The following is a 23,650-nucleotide window of genomic DNA, read 5'->3' as shown; positions in this document are numbered from 1 at the left end:
GTAAAACACTTCACCTTACAGGGATCTTAGGGTTCAAGCACTTAGACTAACATGATAAGGTAGTAAGGTGCAAAAATAGGAGCTGAGTGTTCGTAGCATGACTCTTGAGCATAAATACATTAATGCTATGTGCAATGCTGTGATGAAAAAGTGAAAGATTTGCATGGCAAGTAGATAAATTTTATTGATGCATTCGGTACACTATAATCTTGCTTATTCACACATACCGAAGCTGGCATAATTAAATACTGACTTATAGTTTGCTCTGTTCATCACATATGTTCTGAAAGTTTTTCATTTTTTTCATTCCTATAGCGATTAATTAGAACAATAAAGTGAGTCTCAGAGGGAAGTAACCCTGATTTATCAAGACAAAAATACAAAATAGGTACTGAATTTGCAAGGCTTAGCCTATACTTTTACAATATACAACTAGACCCTAGCTTTTCATGACAGGGCAAATTTTTCTCCTGTTCCAATCTGAATCCCAACGCAAGAAAGATTTTATTGTTTAAATACTAGTATTACAGAAAGCTCTCTCCATAGAATTAGAAACTTGTTATTGCATCTGAAAACTACATGACTAGAAATAATGCTTTAACTTTCATTTCTTTGTGTTTGTAATCACAAACTTTCATAAATTTCCTAAAAGTCTTATACACAATTATGTGTTACATATCATTTCTTAAAAGTACCACAAAAATAAAACAGATGAGGTAAAGTGTTCTAAAGTCTATTGCATACCATCTGAGAGACAAACAATATTTAACTTAGCTTGCCACAATAGGGTTTTGTAATAATATAAAATAGTTTCTCGCTTACATTGAGAAATTCAACACAAAAACTAAAGGATTAAAAAAAAACAGACATCACAAATCTACACATAAACTTCACCTTAATGTTGAATAAGCCAATAAAGGAATCAATAAATAATATTTTTGGAATTTCATTCCAAAAATGAAAAAAAAAGAAGAAAAAACAGGATGCTGTCTACACAAAACAAGGGTGAGCTTCGGCTCCTCCCACACACATGGAGCACATCAACAACACATCACAGACTCAGTTACGTTTATGATGGGGATGAGGAAACTGATATCTAATTAAACATGAGCAGTTATCTTCAAAGAATCACTGACACTTGAGCAAACTCTATCAGAAAACATCAAACAATCATCCTACACATTTGACTAAATGTCAGAAACCTGTAAGATTACTATCTAATTTTTCTGATATAATCTACAAAAGTGGAAATCTTTAAATTAGATTTACAATTTTTATTGCTGTGAAAACACACCCATCAATAATGATTGGCATAAACAGAAAGACAACACCCAACTAAGCTTGCTTCAAAAGTGGTTCAGGACCGGAAAAAAATCGCTAAAAAAGGAACAGTCTTTACAATGCCTACAATAGGATTGGAATTGAATTGCTTCGTGTTATGTTTTCACAGCCCCTCATGAAGCCTCATCATAACATTTATACTTTCTCTTTCACAGCACAAAGAAAAACTTACAAGCTCACCATTCACCTTCCACATTTCTTAACTTTATACACTGGTCTATCCTAGTCAAGTTTCCTCAATAGAGGAGAGTGTTTGCACTCAAAACTTTGACTGTTTGGTATATATTCCCATGTAGTTTAACAATATTTCCACAGCCTTCATCTTTCTGTTAAGATAAGAACACCGTTTCTCTTATTTTGTGCTAGTTAAATTTGCCACACATCAAACAAACCATTCAGTTAAAGCACCAATTAAAATGCCTTAAAGTGGGCAATCAAACCCCAATATATCAAAATTTTCAGTAACTTGAAAATTTTTTTAACTGTACGGAGTGACTATTACATACTACTTCATTGTCAAAACAATGTTGACATGATCCCATGTTTAAAAACAGGACTTGACAGTTCTTTGCTTTCATTCAATACATTAAGTATCACACAAGTTTAGAAACCCATACGCAGAGGATGCGTGGAACTGACACCTCCACCATCCCATCCTTCCTTCTGGCCCAAGCAAGAACTGAGGTGTGGCTTGCAACTGCCCACCATCGTCCAACTAAAGTAACTTTGGTATTCTCCACTAACCCCCATGCCGACGTTTGGACGTGCAGGCTGGACGGGGAAGGACGGGGAAGGACGCGGAAGGACGGGGAAGGTTGGGGCTGGGGAAGGCCAGGGAAGGCCCGCGGCTAGCCAGTCAGCACGCAGTACGGCGCGGTGACTCTGTCTCCACCCATCCGTGCAGGCCGTGCAGGCCGTGCAGGCGCACTGTCCTGGCAGTCCTGGGGGGCAAGACGACGCCGAAGCCGAGGCGGTGTCAAGACGACCAAGCGTCCAGCTGGGGCGGCGCCTGAGGCTCCGGATGCTGATGGGGATGGGGGTGGGGGTTGGGGTGAGGGTGAGGGTGAGGATGGGGGTTGGGGTGGGGGTGAGAGTGCCGCGGAGTCCGCAGCCGTTGGGCAAGATGGTCCAGGGTCTTGTCGATGGCCCGCAGCCGCTTCTCCACGCTGGTCGTGCTCAAGATGCCCACCTGCAAGGCAATGGAAAGGGACCGTGAGGGAAGTCCGTGCACTGCCAGGTGGTGCGAACTGCACTGCGAATGGGACTGCACTTGGAGTGACGCGCTACGCGCTACGCACCTGCAGCTGGGGGCCGAGCGGCAGCACAGCCAGGAGGTACCACGTCCAGGCGGGGCCGTCGCTGCTGTTCTCCCAGCGGTCCTCCACCGACGGCATCACCCCGAAGGAGCGCTCGATCTCGGCGCGCACCTCCTTGCCCATGGACGACAGCCAGAGCTCGCTCTTGGCGCGGACCAGCGCGTGGAGCTGGCGGACGCCTGCGCACACGGAGAGAGAGTTGCTTGTCAAAACTTTAGCGCGCGGGGTCTGGGGTCGCAATCGCCACCCCAGACGCCTGACGGTCCGAGCGAGATGAAACGAGAGTCTTACCGGGCAGCCTCTCGGGGGCCGTGGGCTCGTCGTGCAGAAGCTGCACGTTGGCCACGTCGTAGCCGTCGCGCTCGCCGCGCTGCAGCACCCGAAAGCGGCGTGAGCCCTGCGTGCTCAGGATGGACGAGCCGTCGCACATGCGCACCAGGTCGCACACCTCCAGCAGCGTGCCGAACTCCGCGTACCTGCGGAGAACAAGAGGTCAGTACGGCGCCAGCGGCGCCCAGAACTTACCGAAGGCTTTACCACGCTACGACGCACGGTGGGCCAGAGGACCGGTGGAATCGGCCTAAATTCTAGACATGTTTGGAGCTCCAGAGTCGTTAAACGGGACTCCAACCGAACGTGTGACCCCACCGGATAGCTCACCGAACTTGGAATCCATTGGTGGGGTCACACGTTCGGTTCGAGTCCTGTTTAGCGTGTGTGAGGCTCAAAACGCGTCCGGTGCCGTTTTTCTGGCAAATCCATTGTGCGACGCCGGGACGCCGTGCCTTGTAGAGTGCGACGACCGTTGCAAAGTAACCGAATGTCGAATGGCATGCACCAGCACGGTGACGCTGACTCACCTGTCGGGGCCGCCGCTGCGGTAGACGCAGGCCGCCATGCCGAAGGTCCTGGTGCCCGACTCGACGACGCGGCGCACCATGAGGCGGTAGCGCGGCTCGTACACGTACAGCGGGCAGGGCACGCCGGGGAAGGCCGTGGTGCACACGAACACGGGCACGGGCATGCCGAGTGAGGGCGCGGCGCCGCGGCGGGGCGACAGCGCGGCCTGCAAGGCGCTGGCCTGCAAGGCGCCGGCCTGCAAGGCGCCGGCCTGCAAGGGGCCCTGCTCCGACAGCTCCTGGGCGTGCGTGACCTGGCGCAGAGCCAGCTCGCGGGGCGCCGCCTGCCGCAGTGCCGCCTCCACCCACTCCGTGACGCTGCGGGGGCTGGCCGCCACGTACTGCAGGCAGGACAAGCAGGGGTCACGTGGCGCCGGTCGAGGGTTGCAACCAATCACTGCACTGCACTCCCACTCCACTCACCTCAGACAGCGAGGTCATGCACAGCGGGCACGAGTAGCTGTAGTCCAGGCACCGGTCCAGGCACATGCAGCAGTAGGTGTGGCCGCAGGGCGTGGTGACGGGCTTCCACAGCGTGCGGCAGCACAGCACGCAGTCCAGCTCGGAGTGGTCCACGAGCCGCGGGTCCACCGTCAGCACGTCGCCCGGCGGGTCGCGGCCGTCCAGTCCTGTGGGAAGGGAGGGAAGCGGTTCCCGTTAGCGGGGAGGGTGCAGAAGAGACCAGTGCCCTCACACCGCCAGCAACGCCACTTACTTTTGAGCTTCTCCACGTCCTGGAACACGCGGTCCAGCACGGAGTCCAGGTACGGGTCGTCGTCCGCGGGCAGGCCCGCCAGGTCCTGGAGGAGCAGGCCGTGGTGCGCGGCGTGGCTCATGCCGCTAGCCCCCCTGTCGCCGCCCCTGGACGGCCTCCTGGCGCCGCCCCTGACGGTGGCCTTGGCCGCGGAGCAGTCGTCGTCCGAAGAGTTGTCTTCGCAGTCGGAGGAGCAGGGCGGCGGCGCGCGCCACGCCATGCCCAGGCCCCGGCCGGCCGCCGCGGCGCGCTGCCCGCAGTGGCCGCCCCAGAGGCCGCTCGGCCGCGACGCGCCGCGGGGGGGCCGCTGGCCCGCCCCGCCCGCCCTGGCGGTGAGCAGGCGGTGCAGCACCCTCGTCACCTCGACGCGCACGGCGTGCGGGCCGGCACCCTGGCCGCCCGGAGGCCCGCGGTCCAGCGCGGCGCACGCACAGAACGCGCTCAGGGCCTCCTCGTAGCGGCCCAGCGCCGCCAGCGCAGCGCCCCGTCGGTAGTGGCCCTGTAACAAACAAACAGGACGCCGTCAACAACAAGCCCGCCGTGTTCACCGACTCGGGAGGACGATGGCGGCGACGCGGCTTGCGATTACGACTAGTCCGATTCGATTCGGCCGAGCCGAGGGTTCGGGCCTCGGCTTCGGCGTGCCGCCTATTTTTATCGCGCGTCGCGGCCGTTTCTTTGTTGCAGCAGAGGGTCGTGACCCCGCCCACCCTGCTAGCCTGGCTGCCCTGCTCGCCCTGCTCGCCCTGCTGCCGGAGACAAAACGGGACCAGCGGGCCGACAAGGCATGCCGCCGTGGCCGCGCTGCCGATGGTGCGCGAAGCGAACCGTCGGGCTTACATAAATAGCCCGCCGCGTCGCGCCGTGTGCGTGTGGTGTGTGTGCGTGTGCGGCCCGAGTCCATGTCGCACTGACAGCTCGAGACGGCCCGCCCGATCGACATGCCCGCGCAGCGCGCCGCGCGCCGTGCAATAGGGAAGGCGTCGTCGGCGTGCCGCGTCGCGCCGCGTCGGCCTGTTCTGTGCAATTGGGCGTCCAGTGCGCAACCAGCTGGCCGACACACTCCATTAGGTGCGCGAGGCGCCGTGGCCCGGCCCGGCTAGGCCCGGCTCGGCCCGCCTCGGCCAGCAGACTGATTCCGGGAGTCGTTCCGTCGCGGTCGTGCTGTCTCTCTCGCACGGGACGCCTCATGAGTGCGAGAGAGACAGAGCGACGAAAACGACTGTCTATCATTCTGCAGCGCGCTGCCCCGCGGAAGGATGGCCCGCAGAGTGGCCAGGACTGCCTGGCCCTGCACCGCGGCCTGGCCGATGACGGGGCGTCGGACATCGCACGCAAAGGGATAGGCCACGCCAAGGGCGGCCAGCGCGTCGGCACGGTTAGGTTGCTTGGGTTTGCCGTTTGGCGCGGGAAGGGCGGCCAGGGCGTGCTGGCCATTACGACGCCGTGGGCCCCGCAGTGGGCCCCGCAGTGGCGCGCCCAGAGAGGCAGGCCGGGCCGTTACGTCAGGAAGGCCCAGTTACACTCGAGCCCTCTATCGGATCACTGGGCAGCGGGCGGCGGGGCGGGGCAGGTCCGCGAGGCGGGATTACACTACCTACACCACGTGTGGCAGGTGGACACGGTGGACAGCGACGCGAGCAGCGCCACGCGCCGCCGTCTCATTTTATTTGGTATAATTAGGAGGCCCGGCTCGGGCGAGTTGTTTCGCGAGGGCAGGGAGGCCGACCGGGCGGCCGGCCGCGTCAGGTTTTCGGTGAGTGATGGAGCACGGGCAGGTCGCGGCGTCGCGGCGTCACGGCCACGAGCGCCTCCTTCGCGCCAAAGGCAGAACCGGGCATGACCGGACGAAACTGACGAGCGTCGCGTCAGCTCCGAAATCGGGATCGGGCCCTCCACTTTCGGTTGCGTGGCGGCGTGGCGGCGTGGCGGCTCACATGCAAATGCGAATCGCCGCCAAGGTGGCGGAGCGCGGAGCTCGCCGAACTCTGCGGTCACGCCGTGTCCCGGCACTGCCGCCACCGCCCGGCACCCGGCAGCGGCCGGCCGGCAGGGTTAGGTAACGAAACTGAAGCTCAATAAAGTTCGCAACCCCCAAGGTTAAGAAAGTGACGCGAACTGCTGCCTAATCCGTTTAGAGCGGCCCGCCCGATAGAGCGACGGTCGCGGGGCGGGGCGGCCAAATTAGTTGGATCTAACCAGAAGTCGGTCGCGGCCGCGGCGTACCGATCGGGGCGGACAGTTACGCCACCCCATCCCGCTGCATTGCTGCATCGCGTTGCAGTGCGGCGCGGCGCGGTGCGGAGCAGAGGACGCCCAGTGCCAGTCACAGGGCTGGCGGGGCGTGGCGGGGCGCGGCGGGGCGGGTGGCTCACGTAATAGTGCCCCCGCCATGCACGCCGAGGATGCGCTTGCAACAAGCTTGCTAAGCTCATTTCGCCTGCCCCGCCCCTCCCGCCGCCCCGCCCCGCCAGCCTCCTCGCCGGTGCACTTTGCTGCACTTTGTCGCCAAGCCCATTTCTCAGTTTCTCATACGGCAGGCATCGCGTCGACCCCGTTGTGACGCCCCGCCTCCGTTCGCTTCGCACCTCCAGGTACCTCCAGCTACCTCCAGGATGCGATGCAGCGCGGATAGCGTCTCACCTTTCTGACGCTGGTGTAACGCCTGCCCTGCCCTGCCCTGCCCTGCCCAGCTTGGCTGGCTTGGCCAACGCCCGTTACGCCGTGCAGTCCATGCAGTTCAAATTCGCCGCTCGCGGTGAGATAACGAGTCGTTACACACAGCCAACGGCTAACTTGACTGGCCGGCACTGCCCGTCCGTCGGCCCGTCGGCCCGGGTCGCACGCCCTGCCTGCCCGGCCCGTGGCCCGTCCGCCCGACCGCCGCGGCCGCGGCCCTCCCGGCTGGTTTCTGGTTGCTGACCAATGGGAGCGAGCGCCATCTTCATCAGTTTGGGCCACGCCTGCAGACTGATTCCGAGAGCCGTTCTCATCGCTCCGTCTCTCTCACACTCGGGGCGTCCCGTAGAGGCGCGCGCGCGCGAGAGAGAGAGAGAGAGAGAGAGAGAGAGAGAGAGAGAGAGAGAGAGAGAGAGAGAGAGAGAGAGAGAGAGGCAGCGCGACGAAAACGACTCTCGGAATCAGTCTCCTGTACGGACCGACGCACCGACACCCACCACGACTGTCTCACACGGCACTCCACACCTCACGGCTCACGCGCGCGGCCCCGCGGCCCCGCGGCCCCGGGAGGAAAAACGTGTCCTCCGCGTCGTCCATCATGGCAGCACTCTTGTTGTTGTTGTTGCTGCTCTTGATGCCGCGCGACGACGCCGACAGAGCACGTGTCTCTATTGTCATTCAAACGATGCAAGCGATAGGCGAGCCGGCGGGCTGGTTCCGAACGGGGCTCTCGTCGCGCCGTCTCCCTCGCACTCTTGGGGCGTCCCGCAGTCCCGCGGGGGTGCGAGGGAGATGGAGACGAGACGCTGCCTCTGCGAGCCCACGGGCCACGGCGCCGCCTTCCGCGAGGAGGCAATAAACCAGGCGAGACGGATAGACGGATCGGCGTCCTACTCACTTGCTCGCGTGCACCGGCCGTGCACCGGCGCCACATCTGTCTGTCTGCCTGGCTCTTGGCAGCGGCCAGGACTTCCGAATGCCGCCGGCCGTCCTCTCTGGGGCGGGGCGGCCTCTTTGGACCCGCGTCGCGTTTCGCGCGGCGGCCCAGATATTGCTCAACTCGCGCAGTAAATCGCGAGCCCCGACCCGAAAGGGTGTCGGACTTGGCGGCTTGGGGTTCCTCGGCCACTCTGGCCTCTACAGTGTGGAGTCTACACTCGCACCTGTACGGGACGAGCGCGAGTGAGACAGAGCGACGAAGACGACTCTCAGTGTGCCGAACGGACTCACCTTCCCCCAGGCGGGGCGCAGCCTCACGGCCTCGTCGGCGTCCTGGAGCGCCTGCTGGTGGCGGCCCGTGCAGTACAGCGCGTGGGAGCGGTTGGACCGCAGCAGGGGCGAGGCGGGCGCTGGAACAACCAAACAGGCAAATAAGACACAAATCCAATGGGATCCCCCGGCGCCCCGCGTCACCACGTTACGTAACGAACTGCCGAAAAAGAGGGGGGGGGCAGCGGGTGCCAAGACCACGCAGCGCTAAGCGGCACGCTCTATTTCGACTGCCGGTGTCGCGGGTAGCACCGCGTAGAATGACTCCACGCTCTGTCTCTGTCGCACACCCGAGCAAAGCCCCGTGGGTGCGAGAGAGACAGAGCAGGGGGTGGCAACGCCCTGCATCTTTCTTGACGCCATGTTCGGCCACCCCTAGCACATTAGTTTACTTCGACGAGATTCAAAGTACTAAGTCCATTAGAGCCAAGCTGTTTTGTTATTACGATATTATATGAATTGAGGAAGTGTTTAGGCCAGGTTTCAACTCAAAAACCCAAAAACTTTCCAAGATTAACGTTTTGAAAATATAAGTAGACACTTTTCTTGTAGCGATTTTAACAAAACCCAATTTTTCTCTTGTTTTCGCGACGCGGTTTCAAGGAGTGAATTGATCGTAAGTGTGCTCTCGTTTGATTATTACTTTAATATGACCTTTTAACTTGATACCGCACTCAAGTTTCATTCGATTCCTTTGCTGGGTTCAGAGAGTATCTCCTTGAAAAGAACCATGATTTAAGGGGGGGTCGAACATGGCGTCAACATAGGTGTACAGCGTTGCCACGCCCTGGACAGAGCGACGGCATATCGCTGTGAGGAATCTCTCTGCAGAGCCCCGCCATTGGGTCATTACTGCCTTTGACGTAAATTGTGCGTGTCATCGGCACGGCGCGGCACGGCGGCACACGCCACTGGAAACGGCGCAGAAAATTGGGTCGTGGGTGCTAATCAAGGGCCAGCTAGGGTTTCGGCTCGTTAACAACGCCGAGATGAAAACGAAAACGAAAGCAAAAACGTTGCGTAAACGCGCGGCGTTCCTCCCTCGAGGCGCGCGACGCGAGCGACCTTTGGGACGCGGGACGCGCCGATCAGACCCACTTCGCCCACTTCGCCCACTCGGCCTCGCTTCGTTTCACTTCCAAGGACGCCTAATTATTGTCATTACGCCACTTGGGCTTATATATTTTTTTGTGAGCGGCAGGAGTAATGTCATATCGGAACGAAATTGGAAGGAACAAGCGAGGAGACCCTGGACGTGGATAAAAAATGAGATCCGACCGGAATGAAAAAAACTGGTCGGCAATTTAGATGGTGGAGTCAGTGACGTACGACGGGCCCAGTGTGGTGGGCACGCGTCAGCGCTGCGAAGCGCCCCGCCGGGCCCTCTGGGCCGCTCTAGGCCTAGCCCGGCCTAGCCGAACTATAGTCCGTGACAACGTTTCTGTGCAGAGACCTGGCTTGGGGCGTACAGTCACTACGCAAATGCATCTTGGTTCAGCGTGGAGGGTCCGTGCTGTGGGGAAGGAGGGTCGGCCTACCTGCCATCCCCAAAGGAGGCGGGGCGCCTAGTACCGATTTCAATTTTTGCTAGGGTTAATTTTTTAATGATTTGGAGGTCATATTCTTCATCCTCGTGCAAAGAGAAGAAAAAAGATACCAGTCACTTGTTTCTACGATGATTTTGAAGGACGTAGTTGCCCGTTAAAGAAGGTGTTCAAACGAAGCACATGCCGGCTAAAATTCGAACGGAGCGTCGTAGAAACATGGTTCAAACATGCTCTTACTCTCCATTCTGTAAGGAATCCAAAAATGTTTTGCGTTTTACTCTCAAGTTGTTAGAAACTAATTTTCCTAGATTTATGCTAATTAGTCTCGGCTCGTCTTCCGAGAAGGTCCAGGACCAGACGGCGCGACCGTCACCAGGCGGCCCCGCCCCCACCCTGCGTGTCGCCGAGGCAAAAATGCTGTGGACTGTACCGACTGTACAAAAGTAGAGCAGACCATGTGTCCCTTCCCTTCAGGACACATGTGTATGCCCGAGGTGCCGAGTTTTGACTGTAAGTGTACGGCCCGAGCCAGGTCTCTGCACAGAAACGTTGTCACGGACTATAGTCGCGTGACCCTCCACGTCCTCCACGTTCGGCACACGGGGCAAGATACCCCCCCCCCACACACACACACACGTGCACACACTCACACACACCGCCCACACGCACGGGCAAGCTGGAGGAAGCCGAAAAGGAAGTGGCACCTCGGCCGCTGAGCGCGGCGGCGGGCCGTGGCCAGGGGGGCCGCCAGGGGCCGCGGCGACGCATTGACAGTGAAGCACAGTGAAGCTACAGCCCCTCCCCGCGGAGGGGGCGGGGGGCGGGGGCAGCAGTCCTTGGACTGGGCGCGCCGAGCCCCGATTGGGGGAGGGGGAGTGGGTGGGGGCGGGTGGGGGTGTGCCGGTAGGGGCCGGCAGAGGACACCATGCGAGCGAACGCGAAGCAAGCGCGAAAGATTACATAACAGCTCGGTTTCGGCAGGGCGGGCAGGGCGGGCCGCACTGGCCGCTGCTGGCCTGGCGATAGAGCGCGTCGCCGAGGCGGCACGCGTCATCTAGGCCTAGGGCCAGCCAGCCCGCCAGCCCGCCCGCCAGGGGTTCGGGGGCCTCAGCGAACGGGACTCGCTTCGAGGGGAGCAGTCTCGTGGGCCGCCTACACGCCTAGGTGCCTAGATCGCCTAGATCGCTCGCTAAAGGAGCCTCGGCCGCCACGCCGCAACTGGAGCGTCCGGCGGTCGCAGAGGCGGTCGCGGGCTGCAGGTCGAGACCGTCGAGACGTCCGGCCGGGAAGGTCAATGTCAGCCCCCTTCCAGCCTCCAGAGTGCAGGCAGCGGCAGCCAGCCACTTTCGCCGCGCTGCCGACGGGTCGGGCGGAGGGGGCGCCGCCGTCGTCGCGCCGTCGTCCTCGTCCTGAGCGGGCGGTGGCCTGGCGGTGGCCTGGCGGTGGCCTGGCGGTGTAGGGCGCTGGCGGCGCATCGCGTGCGGCTGCCCTAGGTCACGGCCGGCCCTTACGTAAGGCGGAGGCGCACCGCCGCGTTACCGCCGCAGCAGCCCCGCCACGCAATGACCGCCGCCACCGTGCAGACGCGGCGGAACGGGGCGGGACGGGGCGGGCCGCCGATGTAAACGGAGCGGCAGGAATAAACCCTTCACGCCGCCGACGACGACGACAAGGCGACGTAACGGCCTGCATCTACTGAGGCGCACACTTACATAAGGGGAGCAGCACGGCGCAGCACGGCACGGCGCAGGTGCGGTGACCAGGAGGCCGGGTAGGCCGGCAAGGCGCCCCACCCACGACCCGAGGCGGCCCCTTCGCCTGGATTCGCACACGTGTGCAGTGTGCCGCCCGCCCGCCCGCCCTGCACCAGGGCGGCGTCGTCGTGTCGTACACACACGCACACCGCACGCCGCCTAAACAAAGGCGAGCACCGCAAAAAAAGAAGTGGCTACTTTTCAACTTGACAATCAATGCCTCTGACGCTTCTGGTTGTCTCAACGCGCACAGCGCTGACGTGACATCACGGTTAAATTTTGGCGGTTGTGAACGCGACCGATTTCGGCCGGAACGCTCGGCGTCGAAGGACGCGGCCCGTATCCTTGAACGCGGCCACGGCCAGGCCGGCCAGGCCACGGCCTCCAGGTCACTGACTCCGCACCGCACCGGCCTGGCCGCTGCGAGCACGTCGGAAGCCTGCTGCACCGCGCCGAGACGCGCCAAGGCGTTCCAGTGGGTCCAGTTGTTTTGGCGGCGAGGGCAGGGGCACGCGGGGTCACGTCCTTGTCGATGTCGATCCAGCGGGCCGGCCAGCCGGAGTGGCGCAACATAGCCGCTCCCCGGCGTGCTGCCCGCGCTGCCGCACTGCGCTGCTTGCCCAAGCACTCCACTGCGAACGGTCCATAACCCGCAGCGCCGGCAATGGCAGAACAGACCGAGAGCCGTTTTCGTCGCTCTGTCTCTCTCGTCGGCCCGTATGGGTGCGAGAGAGTCAGAGCGACGAAAACGACTCTCGGTCTGCAGCGATGCAGCATAATGACTTGCCTCGTCCCATCCCGCCAAATCGATTCCGACAGCGGCTCCCCCTCGCTGCTCTTCCCCGACGCGTTGCTCGCTTCGCACGCCGCCGACGCGCGGGCAGGTAACGCGGTAACACGGTTCCCCGCCACGTAACGCCGTGCTCGAGGCTCGGCCGGGCATGGCCAAGGGGGTCACGGCCAGATGCAAGTGCAGGTGCCGGAGTGCGCCGCCCGGAGAGAGGGGCGTGGCGGGGCGGGGCGGGGCGGGCGGCAGAGGCCCCACCGCGGCCCCACCCCGCCCTGCCCCGCCCTGCCCCGCCCCGCCGCTTATGTAACAGCCCAGGCCATCGCGGCCGGCCGGCCCCTCACCAGCCCGGGCCGTGCAGGCCGTGCAGGCCGCGCGGGATGTGTCGACGACCGACGTGCCGAGATCGTGTCACGGCTCGTCACACAAGCGGTCACACCGTCACACCCCGGCGCTGTCACAGTGCGCACCGCCCGCAAGCGGGAACCATGCACAGCCGGCACGGCACCCGCGGCTGAGACGGCACGAGGAAGATGAGGAAGACGAAGAAGAGCAGCGAGAAGACCGAAGGCCGGCAGGAGGCGAAGATCGAACAAGAGGAGACGGAGTACCTGTTGCGGCGAGAAGCCCTACCGCGGCCCAGCGGTAACATCACGCTAGACTCACCGGAGCGGGGGAAGGGGGAAGGGAGGGGGAGGTGCGTATTGAGCTGGTCAGTTGGGCCCGCAGCGGAGCGCGCTCGTGGCGGGGCGGGGCGGGGTGGCGGGGGGGGGGCGGGGCGGGGCGGGGCGGGGCGGGCTGCACGGGCCGCCGCCGGCGCGTAAGGCGACACCACCTGATGCCATGGGAACAATCCGCTGAGAAAATTGGGCCATTATGTAAGCGATTGATTACAGAGCGATTAGCAGTGGACGCGCCTGTCGCGCTTCTCGCCCCTTTTCCTTTATATAGACGGACCCTGGCGTCGCGGCCACGCGGTACATAACGGAACGGGCAAGACTAATTTGGTCCTCACACGCCGTAACCCCTCGGCGCGCCTTCGCGTCACTCGCGCAACGCCGGCAACGCCGAAACGGGAGCACTGGGGCGCGTGCAGTGACAAAACTGGTTATGCACCGGGCCACACAGCCACAGGCACAGCCACAGGCACAGCCACAGGCCGCAGCATTATGGCGACCGACTGGCAGACTGGCGCGGCAGTCTCTCTCGCGCCAATACGGGGCGCCCCGTGAGTGCGAGAGAGACAGAGCGACGAGAACGACTCTGCTGCCGGCAACGGCCCGGCGGGCCCGGCCCCTGCTCCGAGCGTGAAGCTCGAACCAGCAGCTGCGAGGAGGCAGGAGGCTGCGAGTGGGCGGCCGGTGGTGTACCTGCCGACGCGGACGCCAATCGGGGAGGGGGGGGGCATAGCAGATGGCACCTACACCCAGAAAACAAGGCAAACATAAGTTACTAGTCAGCTAATGGCGCTCCTCGGGCCGGGCGCTCATGGCCTCTCCATCTTGGTTGGCTACACCATGGCTACACCGACCCCACACTGGCTGATTCCGAGGGAGGAGTCGGGTCGGCCCGCCGCTCCGTCTCTGTCGCACTCGCAGTGCGGGAGCGGCAGCGCGACGAGGCGCTCCTCTGAATGGTGCTGAATGGCACGGCGACAACGGGACGTGGCGCGTGAGGGGCCCGACAGGACGCGCTACTCGTAGAGAGCCTCGTTGTAGTGCCGGCGGCGCCCCGCCCCGCCCCGCCCCGCCCCGCCAACAGTAAGTGCAGACCAAGTGGCCGGGCGCGGCGCGGCGCATGACAACGTCGCGGTGGCGGGGCGGGGGATGGCGCTGGACCACGCAGCGCCACGCCACTGCGGCCGCGCAGCACCTCCGCGCGCTATTTTCGTCGCCGGCAAGCCCAAGCCCAGCCTGGCCAGCCCATCCGTTGCCGTCGGCGACTACACTCCATCCGGAGTAACTTCGGCCTCGGCCCTGGCGGCGGGGCGCGGGGTGGCCGGCGTGGCCGCCCCCTGGAGGCCCGAAGGGGGGCGGCCGCCCACGTAAACGAGACGGTTACGGCCCAAACGGACAAACACGCCATGTAACGCGCCGAGCCTCGCCGCCTTGCGTCACGAGCCGAGTTAGGCCAATTTAAGAATAAATCACTCAACGGCCTGGACGATCTCGTCATGCGCGACGAATTACGAGCGGAACAACGAGCGGAGTGCCAGCCAGTGGCTGCCAGTGGCTGCCAGTGGCGCGACGGTGGCGCCATCTGCCGAGGACACCCGGGACCCCGGACTGCCGGCACTCCGGCACTGTCGGGATGGGATCATCATCATCATGAGATGGGACATGGATGGGACGGGCTCAAGCGACAGCAGCAGGCGTCTTCTCCTCTCAACGCCCACCAACTGTATAGTGCCACAGACGGGATTCGGGTTTGGATTCTCGGGTCTCGGATTTCTTAGTCGGAGCCGGTTCGACCCGAGGCGGCCGAGGCATCTTTCGGGATAAAACAGCTCGGTTCGAAAATGTCAAGCAGCGGTGCACCGTACCTCACACTACCCGCACACCGGTAGGCGCGCAGTAGGCTGACCGCAAACGGCTCGTGACAAGTCACTGCGAGTCACTGCTGACGCGAGGGGCCGCGCCGTGCCCTGCCACGCTCGCCTCGCCGAGTTTTCGTAAGCAAAGTTACGTATCTTTTCCAGGCGTGCGTCAGTTGCGTGATTTTTGCCCCGGCCGCCCTACGGACGGCCTGCCGCCCGCCACCGCGTTTCCCAATCGCGTCCTGCCGGCCCGCGCCGCCAGCCTCCCCTCCCCTCCCCTCCCCTCCCCTCCCGCGCCGGTGACATAAGGGTTCCGACAAAAAGGGGCACAGTTTTTCCCTTTCCACGCGATCAAGGGCTTGCCGTCCGTCCGCCGCGCTGGCAGCGTTCCGAAACGCGGTTACGATGCGATCGGCGGGTCAACCCCAATCCCACTCCCACTCCCCGCGCTCTCGGCGCCCACACTGCCAGACGCATTTCGCACATTCGGGACGCCTCGTTTCAAGAGTGTAAAATGCAGTTGCGGTTGAATGGAGATGGTCGGCCGAGAGTCGCGGCATGGCCCGGCCGGCTCGCCGGGGCTGGCCCCGCCAAGCTACGCGAAGCGAGCCAAGCAAGCGAAGCCACACAGCGCGGCGCAAAATGTTCCCACGCCACACCTCTGCCGGTCCCCCCCCCTCTCTCTCTCTCTTTCACGCCGCGAGCCCGTGACCTCATCACCACCAACACAAAAAGGCGGCCGGTATGCCGGCACTCAAGTGCGCACGGACTCAAATGAAAAATATATGAAACCGGCGCAAACATTGACCGAGTCCATAGACAAAACTGCAGCTAAGTCGGCCGTGCCGCGCCACACCGGCCCGAAAAAAAAACACGAGGAAAACCCGAGCCTCCGATGGCGGCGCATGGCGCATGCTTATGTAAACCTCAAACCCCTGGCCGCCACGCCGCGCCACGCCGCGCCACGCCGCGAAGCGCCACGTGCAGGCACCCGTCCAATACGGATTCACTGCCCTTCGCAGCGCAGCGCGGCGGCGCGGAGGCGCGGCCAATGCAAACAGACTTTGCACCGCCTGCGCCGCCCTGCCGCCCTTCGCCCTCGCCCCGCCGGCCTGCCCTTACAGTGCAGCGGTGGCGGCCGGGCGGGGCACGGCCAGGCAGAGCGCGCCAAGGCCCGGCCGCGCCGCCCGCCCGCCGAGTTGCATAACGTGTATTTGGGGCCTCTTCTTCGGGCGCGGCGAAGGCGGCGAAGGCGGGGGCGCCACCGTCGCCGAGGGCCCGCGGCACGCCAGCGGCACGCCAGCGGCACGCGTGGTGGGGCCCGGCGGGTAGCGCGCGTGACGGCGGACTTCGCCGACGGTCGCTGACTTTGCCGCCGAGGCGACCGCTGCCAGCACGCGTAGGCGACACGGAGCGCTTGACGCCTGGCTCCGCCGGGGTAGGCCATCCCGCAACGCAGGCGTGTGCCTACCGCCACATTACCATTACCATTACGGGCTAGGCGCCTGCCTTCACCAGGGTAGGCCATCCCGCTACGCACGCGTGTGCGACATGACGGAGGGTTGCCTACCGCCACGGCGCCTGGCTCCACCAGGGTAGGCCATCCCGCTACGCACGCGTGCGCGCATAGACCGCGAGGTTGCCTACCGCCACGGCGGCGGCCGCGAAGCGATAGCGGGTATCTCGGCGATAGTCGGTCGGCACTCGGCCGTAGTCGGCGGTTTCCGTTCCGGCCGAAAACAGGTGCCGTTCGGAGCCAGCAAAGGTCGGGCCGGGCGGCGAATCGGCGGCAACGCGGCGAGGCGAGTGACGCGGAGTGACGGCCGCGTTATGTAACGCTCTTTGCGGCACTTGATGCCTCGAGCGAGGAGCCTAGCGAAGCTAGCGAAGCGCCCGGTCGGCCGCCTGTCTCCTGCACCGCCTGCACCCAGTCTCCTCTGTTTTGTTTCTGCCACGCGCGGCGACGCGGGGCGACGCGGGACGCGGATCTGGCGCGGTGAGCCACGAGCCTGGCCGCCCAGGCGAGCCAGCTTCTCCATTCATTCATTCGCCGCTTGGGATTGGATTTCAAAGAGCAAAGATCGGGGACCGCCGCCGCGCCGCGCCGCCGACTCGGCTGGGACGAAATGGACAGTGTAGGCCGAGCGCTGGCGGCTCGCGGGGCTCGCGGGTCTAGTGGCGGTTCCAAAAGCTTCCCGCTTTATCTGGTGGCGGACATCGATAGCTGCAACCAGGCGGGCGGCAATGGCGAGCCCTCCACCGGCACGGCTCGTCGCTCTGCGGGTGGAACCAGGTCGCGCCCTACATGTTGGCAACGAAGCGCGCGCCCCGGTCACGCCCGACGACGCCCGGGTCACGGCGTCCGGGCCGCCCCGGTGACGCGACGCCTCCGCCGTGACATCACCGCGGAGGACGCGCCGCGCCGCGCCGCTCGCCCAAAACCACCGCGATGACGCACGTCGGCGCGGACGCTCACGCCGCGCCGCCGCGCCGCCACGCTCCAGCGGGAACCCGGTCGGCCGACCGGCACGTGGGGAATGGACCGGACCATTCGGCCTTTCGGCAGTGCTGGCGCGGCCCGGTGGCAGTGTGGCGGCCGGGGCAGCACGCCGTGTCTCTCTCGCACTCGCGGGGCCGCGGGGCGCGCCGTGCAGGTGCGACAGGGACAGGGCGACGATGGCGCGGGCGACGGGCCGCCAGGTGGGCCTCGGTCGAGGCGGCGGGGCCACGGCGATGGCGGGGCCGAGGCGGGGCCGAGGCGGGGCGGGCTCCACGACACCCCGCCCCCTCGACCTTGCTGCAGAGTGGTTTGCCCGGGAGCAGTACCACCTGTCAGACTCCGGCCGTGCCCATGATACGCCAGGCCCGGGCCGGGCCAGAGGGGCCCAAGCAGCACGCACAAGCAAAATAAAACGTGAAGAAACAAAAAACACACGCACCTCCGTGATGCCAAAAAAGAAGGTTTGGTGGAACGGGCGGCAGCGCGGCAGCATCAAAGGCGCGGCAGTTTCCGCTCCGTGCGGCCGTCCGGCAGAGGGTGCACGCAGCACGCAGCCACGCAGCACCAGTGTGCTAGTCAGGTTTAGGCAAAGAAGCGGGGAAAACTCTTCGTCGCCTCATCCCGTTCACCAGAACCCAATCGGCATCGGCTTCTCCGCCCCGCCGTCGTGAGCAGCTTAGTCCGGTCGCCAGATAAACAACGTGTTGACAAACACGACGAGCCGAGCGCCGCGAATACCCAGCCCGGCTGGACAGGTCGCCAGGCCGCCAGGCCACGCCGTGTGCCGCGGGGCTCATCTTAAACTGGGTTTTGTTCTCGCACTTCTCCTCACAGTGGGCCGGAAGACGGGCGAAGGCGACCAAAATTCTAGACGCGTTTTCACCTCCAGAGTCGCTAAACAGGACTCGAACCGAGCGTGCGACCCCATCAACGGGTTCCTCGTTCGGAGAGGAATCCGCTAGTGGGGTCACTCGTTCGGTTCGACTGTGGAGCTCAAAACGCGTCCGGGATTTTGACCGCCTGCGCACTGTGGGCCGGGGACAAGCAAGGCGCACTCACCGAGCAGCACGGCCTCGTCGTACTTGCGCAGGGCGTCCTGCACCTGGCGGTCGTGGAAGAGGGCGTTGCCTTGGTCGCGCAGCAGGGCCGCCCGCAGCTCCTGGCCCCACCAGCGCTCCACCAGCCGCTGCACCAGCACGTTGGTCACCACCTGCGCGCCCGCCGCCGTCCTGGGGGCACAACAACGCACGTTCAAACACCGACCGTCAAGACAAACACATTTCCGAGAGTGCTCCTGTTTCCTTCACTCACCTGTAGGGGCACTTGGGGCAGGTGAGCCTGGCATCGCGGCCGGACAGGCATCGCCTGCAGCTGGTGTGTCCGCACGGCAGGGTCACTGGACACTGCAGCACGCAGTCGCAGGCCGGGCACGTCAGGCTGGTCAACTCCCTCGGCCTGCGGACCCAACCAACCCAACGGTTATTATTAGACAGGAATCAGGGGCGACCATCAGCACCTCAACAGCACAAAATTAAAATATTACTGTAGTTATTAATCGCATTGTTGCGTAATAGTACACAGCCTCGCAGACCGGGCGAGTGGAAATGCACCGTTTACACAATGAGCCGCGGCGTGAGAAACAGTGGAGGCGCTTGGAACGTCCTGTGGCACGCGCCTACTTTGACTTGGTTATGGTGCAAATCAATGCAATGTTTAAATTTATTTTACCCTTATTCTAAGTGGCGTCGGCGCGTCATTTGGGCTCGAACAGGGGACAACATTAAGATTTACAACGCTGCCTTGGTCCCAACGGCAGTGGTTGCCATAAAAATTCGGGCCAATCAAAAGAAACAAAACTATTAAACCCATTAGATCCTAGAGGGGATCGTATAAATGTTCCCAGGGTTGCCCCACCCGAAATGTTCCAAACCAAAATCTCGAAAGAAATGCAAATGGGGATTTTTATCGCTTTGAGGCCTGGAGGTTAATACTGAACGCAGAGCACGTGGCGCCGCCAGTCTGGCGTCTTTTTATCGCAGCTCAATATGTTGCATTTATGACTCAGCCACGACCGGCATGGCGATGGCGTGGCGTGGCGTGGCGTGGCGAGGCACGGCACGACTCAAGCGTCTCCGGCCTCGCACTACAAATGGCAACAGACACGTGTTGCTCGAGTTTGATGTAGATCGGCCACCGGAGTGTATTAATGAAGCTCACTCTCTCACGCCAACGGACCCGCCACGCCACGCCACGCCACGCCCGTCACTCGCACCGCGCCGGTGCACTGATCTGTAAACCGGCAACCATACACACACGCCGAAAGGAATAGAGGTGGAATTTTGGAGATTTTTTTGGAGGGGGCAAAGAACTTGTTTACAAAAAGTGTTGCAGAAGAATTTTTCTATAGCCTTTTGTCAAAGGACAGTTTGACCGAAAATACAAATTAAAACTCAATACACATCCTCCTTCCCCCCCGAAAAAAATGCGACGGCCCCGCGTAAACGAAAGACACGTGAATTGAAAATGCAAATGACCAGCAGGAAGTTTGCTAGCTTCTTGTTTGAGCGTCTTTTTTGAGCTGGTTGCTCTCCCCCCCCCCCCCCACACACACACACACGTGCCGTCTGTGCCACCCTGCCGGGCCTGCCGGGCGACAATGTGTCGTTGTCTGGTTGTCGAGGCCCGCCTCGGCCGCTTGCTTTGCATGCAGCTAACGCCGCGCCCCGCCGCCCCGCCGCCGCGAGTCGCTTTGCTCGCTTTGCTAGTTAGCTCACGTCTGATCGGCCAGAGGGCCCGCGCGGTACGCGGGGGGAGGAAGGGGGGGGGGGGCAGACAGCCCAGGCAGCCCAGGCAGCCCAGGCAGCGGATTGCTTTCGCGCCTTCGCTCCGTCTCTCTCGCACTCATGGGGCGTTCCGCTCGGGTGCGAGAGAGACGGAGCGGCGAAAACGACTCTCGGAATCGGTCCGCAGGACGACTCGGACGCCTGGAACGCGGCGCGGCGGCGCGGGGTCATCCACCCGGCCGTGACCGCGCCGAGCGCCACCGCGGGGCAACTGAGCGCGCCGAGCACCCACACCTTAGAGTCCTAGGTGAGTTAGAGAAACGCAGGGTTGCCCCAGGTCCGCCATTTTGAAAGTAATTGACACAGTGCAGTTTTTCGCTCATGGCTTCCAAACCCTTGAGGAGAATATTTCAACGGTATGAGTATGGATTCTTACTCCTAACTAAGTTTGGTACACTCTTCTAATTAGAGCCCTAGAGGCAAACTTGACTTGGGCTTTTTGTTTACATGGACTTGAACAAAGTCTAAATACACCCCACATAAGGGGAGGTTTTCCTGTTTCGAGGCCTAAACCCCTTAAAATCCCACGAAGTTTTCGAGTTTTTCGACTTGAACCATAGCAAGCCGCCTTGAATCAAAGTGTACGTACAGACTTGGATCAAGTCAATTAAACCAGTGGCCGATTTCCTGGTGTGCAAAGCGATTCGTCTCTCGTTCAAAGACTCGGTGCAAATTCATGGGATTTGAGTGCGTTTTAAGCTGAGGCCTTGAATCAAGACTACCTGCCTTCTCACGCCGGCGCACTGTACGCAGGCACGTACGAGGCGATGTTAAGAGGGTACCCTCCCGGCGCGGACCACGGACCCGGCAGGCAAGAGCACGTTCCAGGCCCCAAATGAATGAGTGCTCCTCGGCGGAACCCATCGGCCGCGGTACCGCGGATAGAACAGCGCAAGTCACAGATAGGAACGCCCCGCAGTGTTCGCGGTCGCCGACCAGAGCGAATTCTCTCACGAACCAGAGCGGGCGCGGGGCCAGAATTTTGCTCGGGGGGGGGGGAGTAAAGTATTGCAAATAGCCTGTTTACAGGGGCGAAGTAGTGCCTTTTGTCTACCTTCCAGGCGCCGCCTTCCTAGTACCAAGGGGAGGATTACACCTGGAAGCTCTCCTGAGCCAGAGGCGCTTCAGGGTGCCGACTCCTCGACGAGGTGCTCCAACGACGGAACGGCAGGAGGGCGAGCGGCGCGCACAACGGAAAGAACAACAAAATGTGCGTCATTGTGATTGACACTGACACACAATTTCCCTGAATGGAGCGGCATGGAGCGGCGCGCGGCAGCATTGTCGCCGGCTTACATAACGTGGCGCGGCGCGGCGTCGCGGCCCAAAGCCGCTGATGCACGTATCAACGCCCACGTCTCGTTTCCGAGAAGCAGCTCATTGTCCTTCCATTTAGCGAGCGCACACATACAGAGGAGAGGGACACAGAGGAGAGGTGTGCCAACGAACACCTCTTAGCTAAGAGGGCATTACGCCGTATCTAGCAGGCGCGGGCCAGCCAGGACGCGAAGCTGTTTCTGCCACCGACGCCGCCGAACTGCGACGCTGATAGGCCGAGGCTGTTGCCGTGCTGTTGCCCGCTGACGCAGCACACGACACGCCCAGAAAAAAAGAGGACTTCCCCGATTCCGCGGGCCTTTTCGGATTTGCAAAGGAGAAGAAAATGAATTTTCTTCGGGAGTGAAGTTTCCTCCCTCCGGGCGGTGAGGCGGCTCCTCCCTTCGGTCCGGTTGAGATAGTCTCTCGTCCATTTGCCTCCCCCGCCCGGCCAAATTATTGAGTTATCTCCGGCAAACACGGCAGTTACGACTTCGGCAGACACGCACAATCTCAACGCGCGTCTCAACGACCCTAACGAGCAACGAACGAGCCGACACGTAATCAGAATCAGTGGTCTTTCGAAAATAAAGATAAGGCGCCATCGCTCCAGGCGGCCGCAGCGCAGCGCAGCGTTCCGAAAAGCCCAACCGCTCTTCGCTGTCGTCGCTCTGTCTCTCTCGCACTCATGGGCATGAGAGGGAGGCAGATCGGCGAGGCACTGCTCGGAACCAGACCGCCGGCTGGCGTGTCATCAACTTAACCATGGCGAGCGGCGGGTGCAGGCAGCAGGCGGGGTGAGGCGGGGCGGCGAGGCGGGGTGGGGCGGGGCGGGGCGGGGCGGGGTGGGGCAGGCTACAATTCGCCCCGTCACTTTTGCAGCGGCCGCGGGTCGAGCACATTCCAGGGAGTACAAGCAGTCTCCACTCCAGCAGCCCGGGCCGCTCCAGCGATCCAGCAGCCCCCTCCAGCCGCGTGGCCGCGAACACCAACCTTGACCGTGCCCCGCAGCGGGCCTCCGCAGCCTGGCGGGGCGCGGGCGGCCGTGGAGGGGGTCGCGGGGGCCGCGGCGGCTCGACGCGCGAGTCATCGCCTCGCCGACGGGATGCGCCCGCCGCCCCCGCCGCCCCCGCCGCCCCCGCCGCCCCCGCCGCCCCGCGAGGACCACGCCGGCCTCAGCTTCAGCTTGGCTGCCGCGCGGATTGACAGACAGCAGGGGGTGGGGGCGGCGCCAGCGCGGGGCGGCGGCGCGATGCTGCGCTGCAGGGGTCGACGCGACGCGACGCCGCGACGCCGGAACTGGTTAGTACAGTACAGGACCGGCACCGCCGTACCGCCGGCACCACCGGCGCGGCGGTCGTTGCCTCCGCGCGCCGCGGTTCAAAGACGTCACTGACACGGGCGGCACCGCGGCCAGACCGACGGCCTAGCTTCCACCAGACAAGGCGCTGTCGTCGGGGGCGCTTTGGGCGTGTTTCAACATAGAAAAGTAGAGCGCAGGGCGCGTTCATCACACTGACCTGGCGTCGTGGGCTCCGCCCCCGCCGGCCGCCACGCCGCCGACCTGGTCCAGCAGGGCGCTGGCGAGGGGACGCAGGCGCTCGACGGCGACGCCGTTCTGGCCATGGCCGTGCTGGCCGTGCTGGCCGTGGGGATGCTGTGGCGCGGCCAGGCGCGCGGCGCGGTCGAAGGCGTGCAGGGACTCCCGCACTCGGCCCAGCTTGGCCAAGGCGTCCGCGTAGCGCAGCAGTAGATCCAGGTCCGGCGGGCCGCGCGACCCGGAGGGCGTCGATCCGCCGCGATGGTCCACCACCATCCGCTCGAAAGACTCCATCACTTCACAAGCACATGACACACACACTCGCACACACAGGCACAGCAGCAGAAGGTAATCCACAGGGGCACTTCACTCGCGTTCAACACCCGCGCGTTGTTCGCTCGTTCTACGAGGGCACGCTCTACGAGAGCACGCGGCGCTCACTGGCGCGCTGTGTCCGCGCCAAGGCGGCCCCGGCCGCGCGCGTCATCGGTTCAACGCCAACTGGCCGGGTCGGCCGCGCCGCGGTCGCCTTCGCGTTCGCTCCGCGTTGGGCTTGGGCCGGGCGGCC

At 62.3% G+C, this 23,650-nt stretch overlaps 1 protein-coding gene across 1 annotated transcript; it reads right to left on the bottom strand.

The window, feature by feature from the left end:
* Nucleotides 1-158: 158 nt before the first annotated feature.
* On the bottom strand, nucleotides 159-23,570 carry LOC117653054 (LON peptidase N-terminal domain and RING finger protein 3). Its single transcript, XM_034398410.1, has 12 exons — nucleotides 23,063-23,570; nucleotides 18,694-18,837; nucleotides 18,442-18,611; nucleotides 8,220-8,338; nucleotides 4,723-4,809; nucleotides 4,272-4,524; nucleotides 3,980-4,185; nucleotides 3,777-3,897; nucleotides 3,518-3,674; nucleotides 2,949-3,133; nucleotides 2,640-2,836; nucleotides 159-2,530 (listed from the first exon to the last, which is right to left on the bottom strand). Exons 1-12 carry the CDS (start codon nucleotides 23,374-23,376, stop codon nucleotides 2,318-2,320), a joined length of 2,166 nt encoding a protein of 721 aa, XP_034254301.1. The 5' UTR covers nucleotides 23,377-23,570; the 3' UTR covers nucleotides 159-2,317.
* Between the last annotated feature and the right edge of the window lie 80 nt (nucleotides 23,571-23,650).

The sequence above is a fragment of the Thrips palmi genome, unplaced genomic scaffold (genome assembly GCF_012932325.1).
Source record: "Thrips palmi isolate BJ-2018 unplaced genomic scaffold, TpBJ-2018v1 HiC_scaffold_8, whole genome shotgun sequence".
NCBI lineage: Eukaryota > Metazoa > Arthropoda > Insecta > Thysanoptera > Thripidae > Thrips > Thrips palmi.
The sequence above is the reverse complement of the archived record's forward strand: the minus strand, read 5'-3'. Positions and strand labels throughout refer to the sequence as shown.

Excerpts from the sequence above, each read along its gene's own strand:
- LOC117653054 (XM_034398410.1), bottom strand. The coding sequence starts at position 23,376 with ATGGAGTCTTTCGAGCGGATGGTGGTGGACCATCGCGGCGGATCGACG. Across the intron at positions 8,339-18,441 it reads CGACGAGGCCGTGCTGCTCG|CGCCCGCCTCGCCCCTGCTG; the intron begins GTGAGTGCGCCT and ends TGGTTGTTCCAG. Across the intron at positions 4,186-4,271 it reads GGACGTGGAGAAGCTCAAAA|GACTGGACGGCCGCGACCCG; the intron begins GTAAGTGGCGTT and ends CCCTTCCCACAG.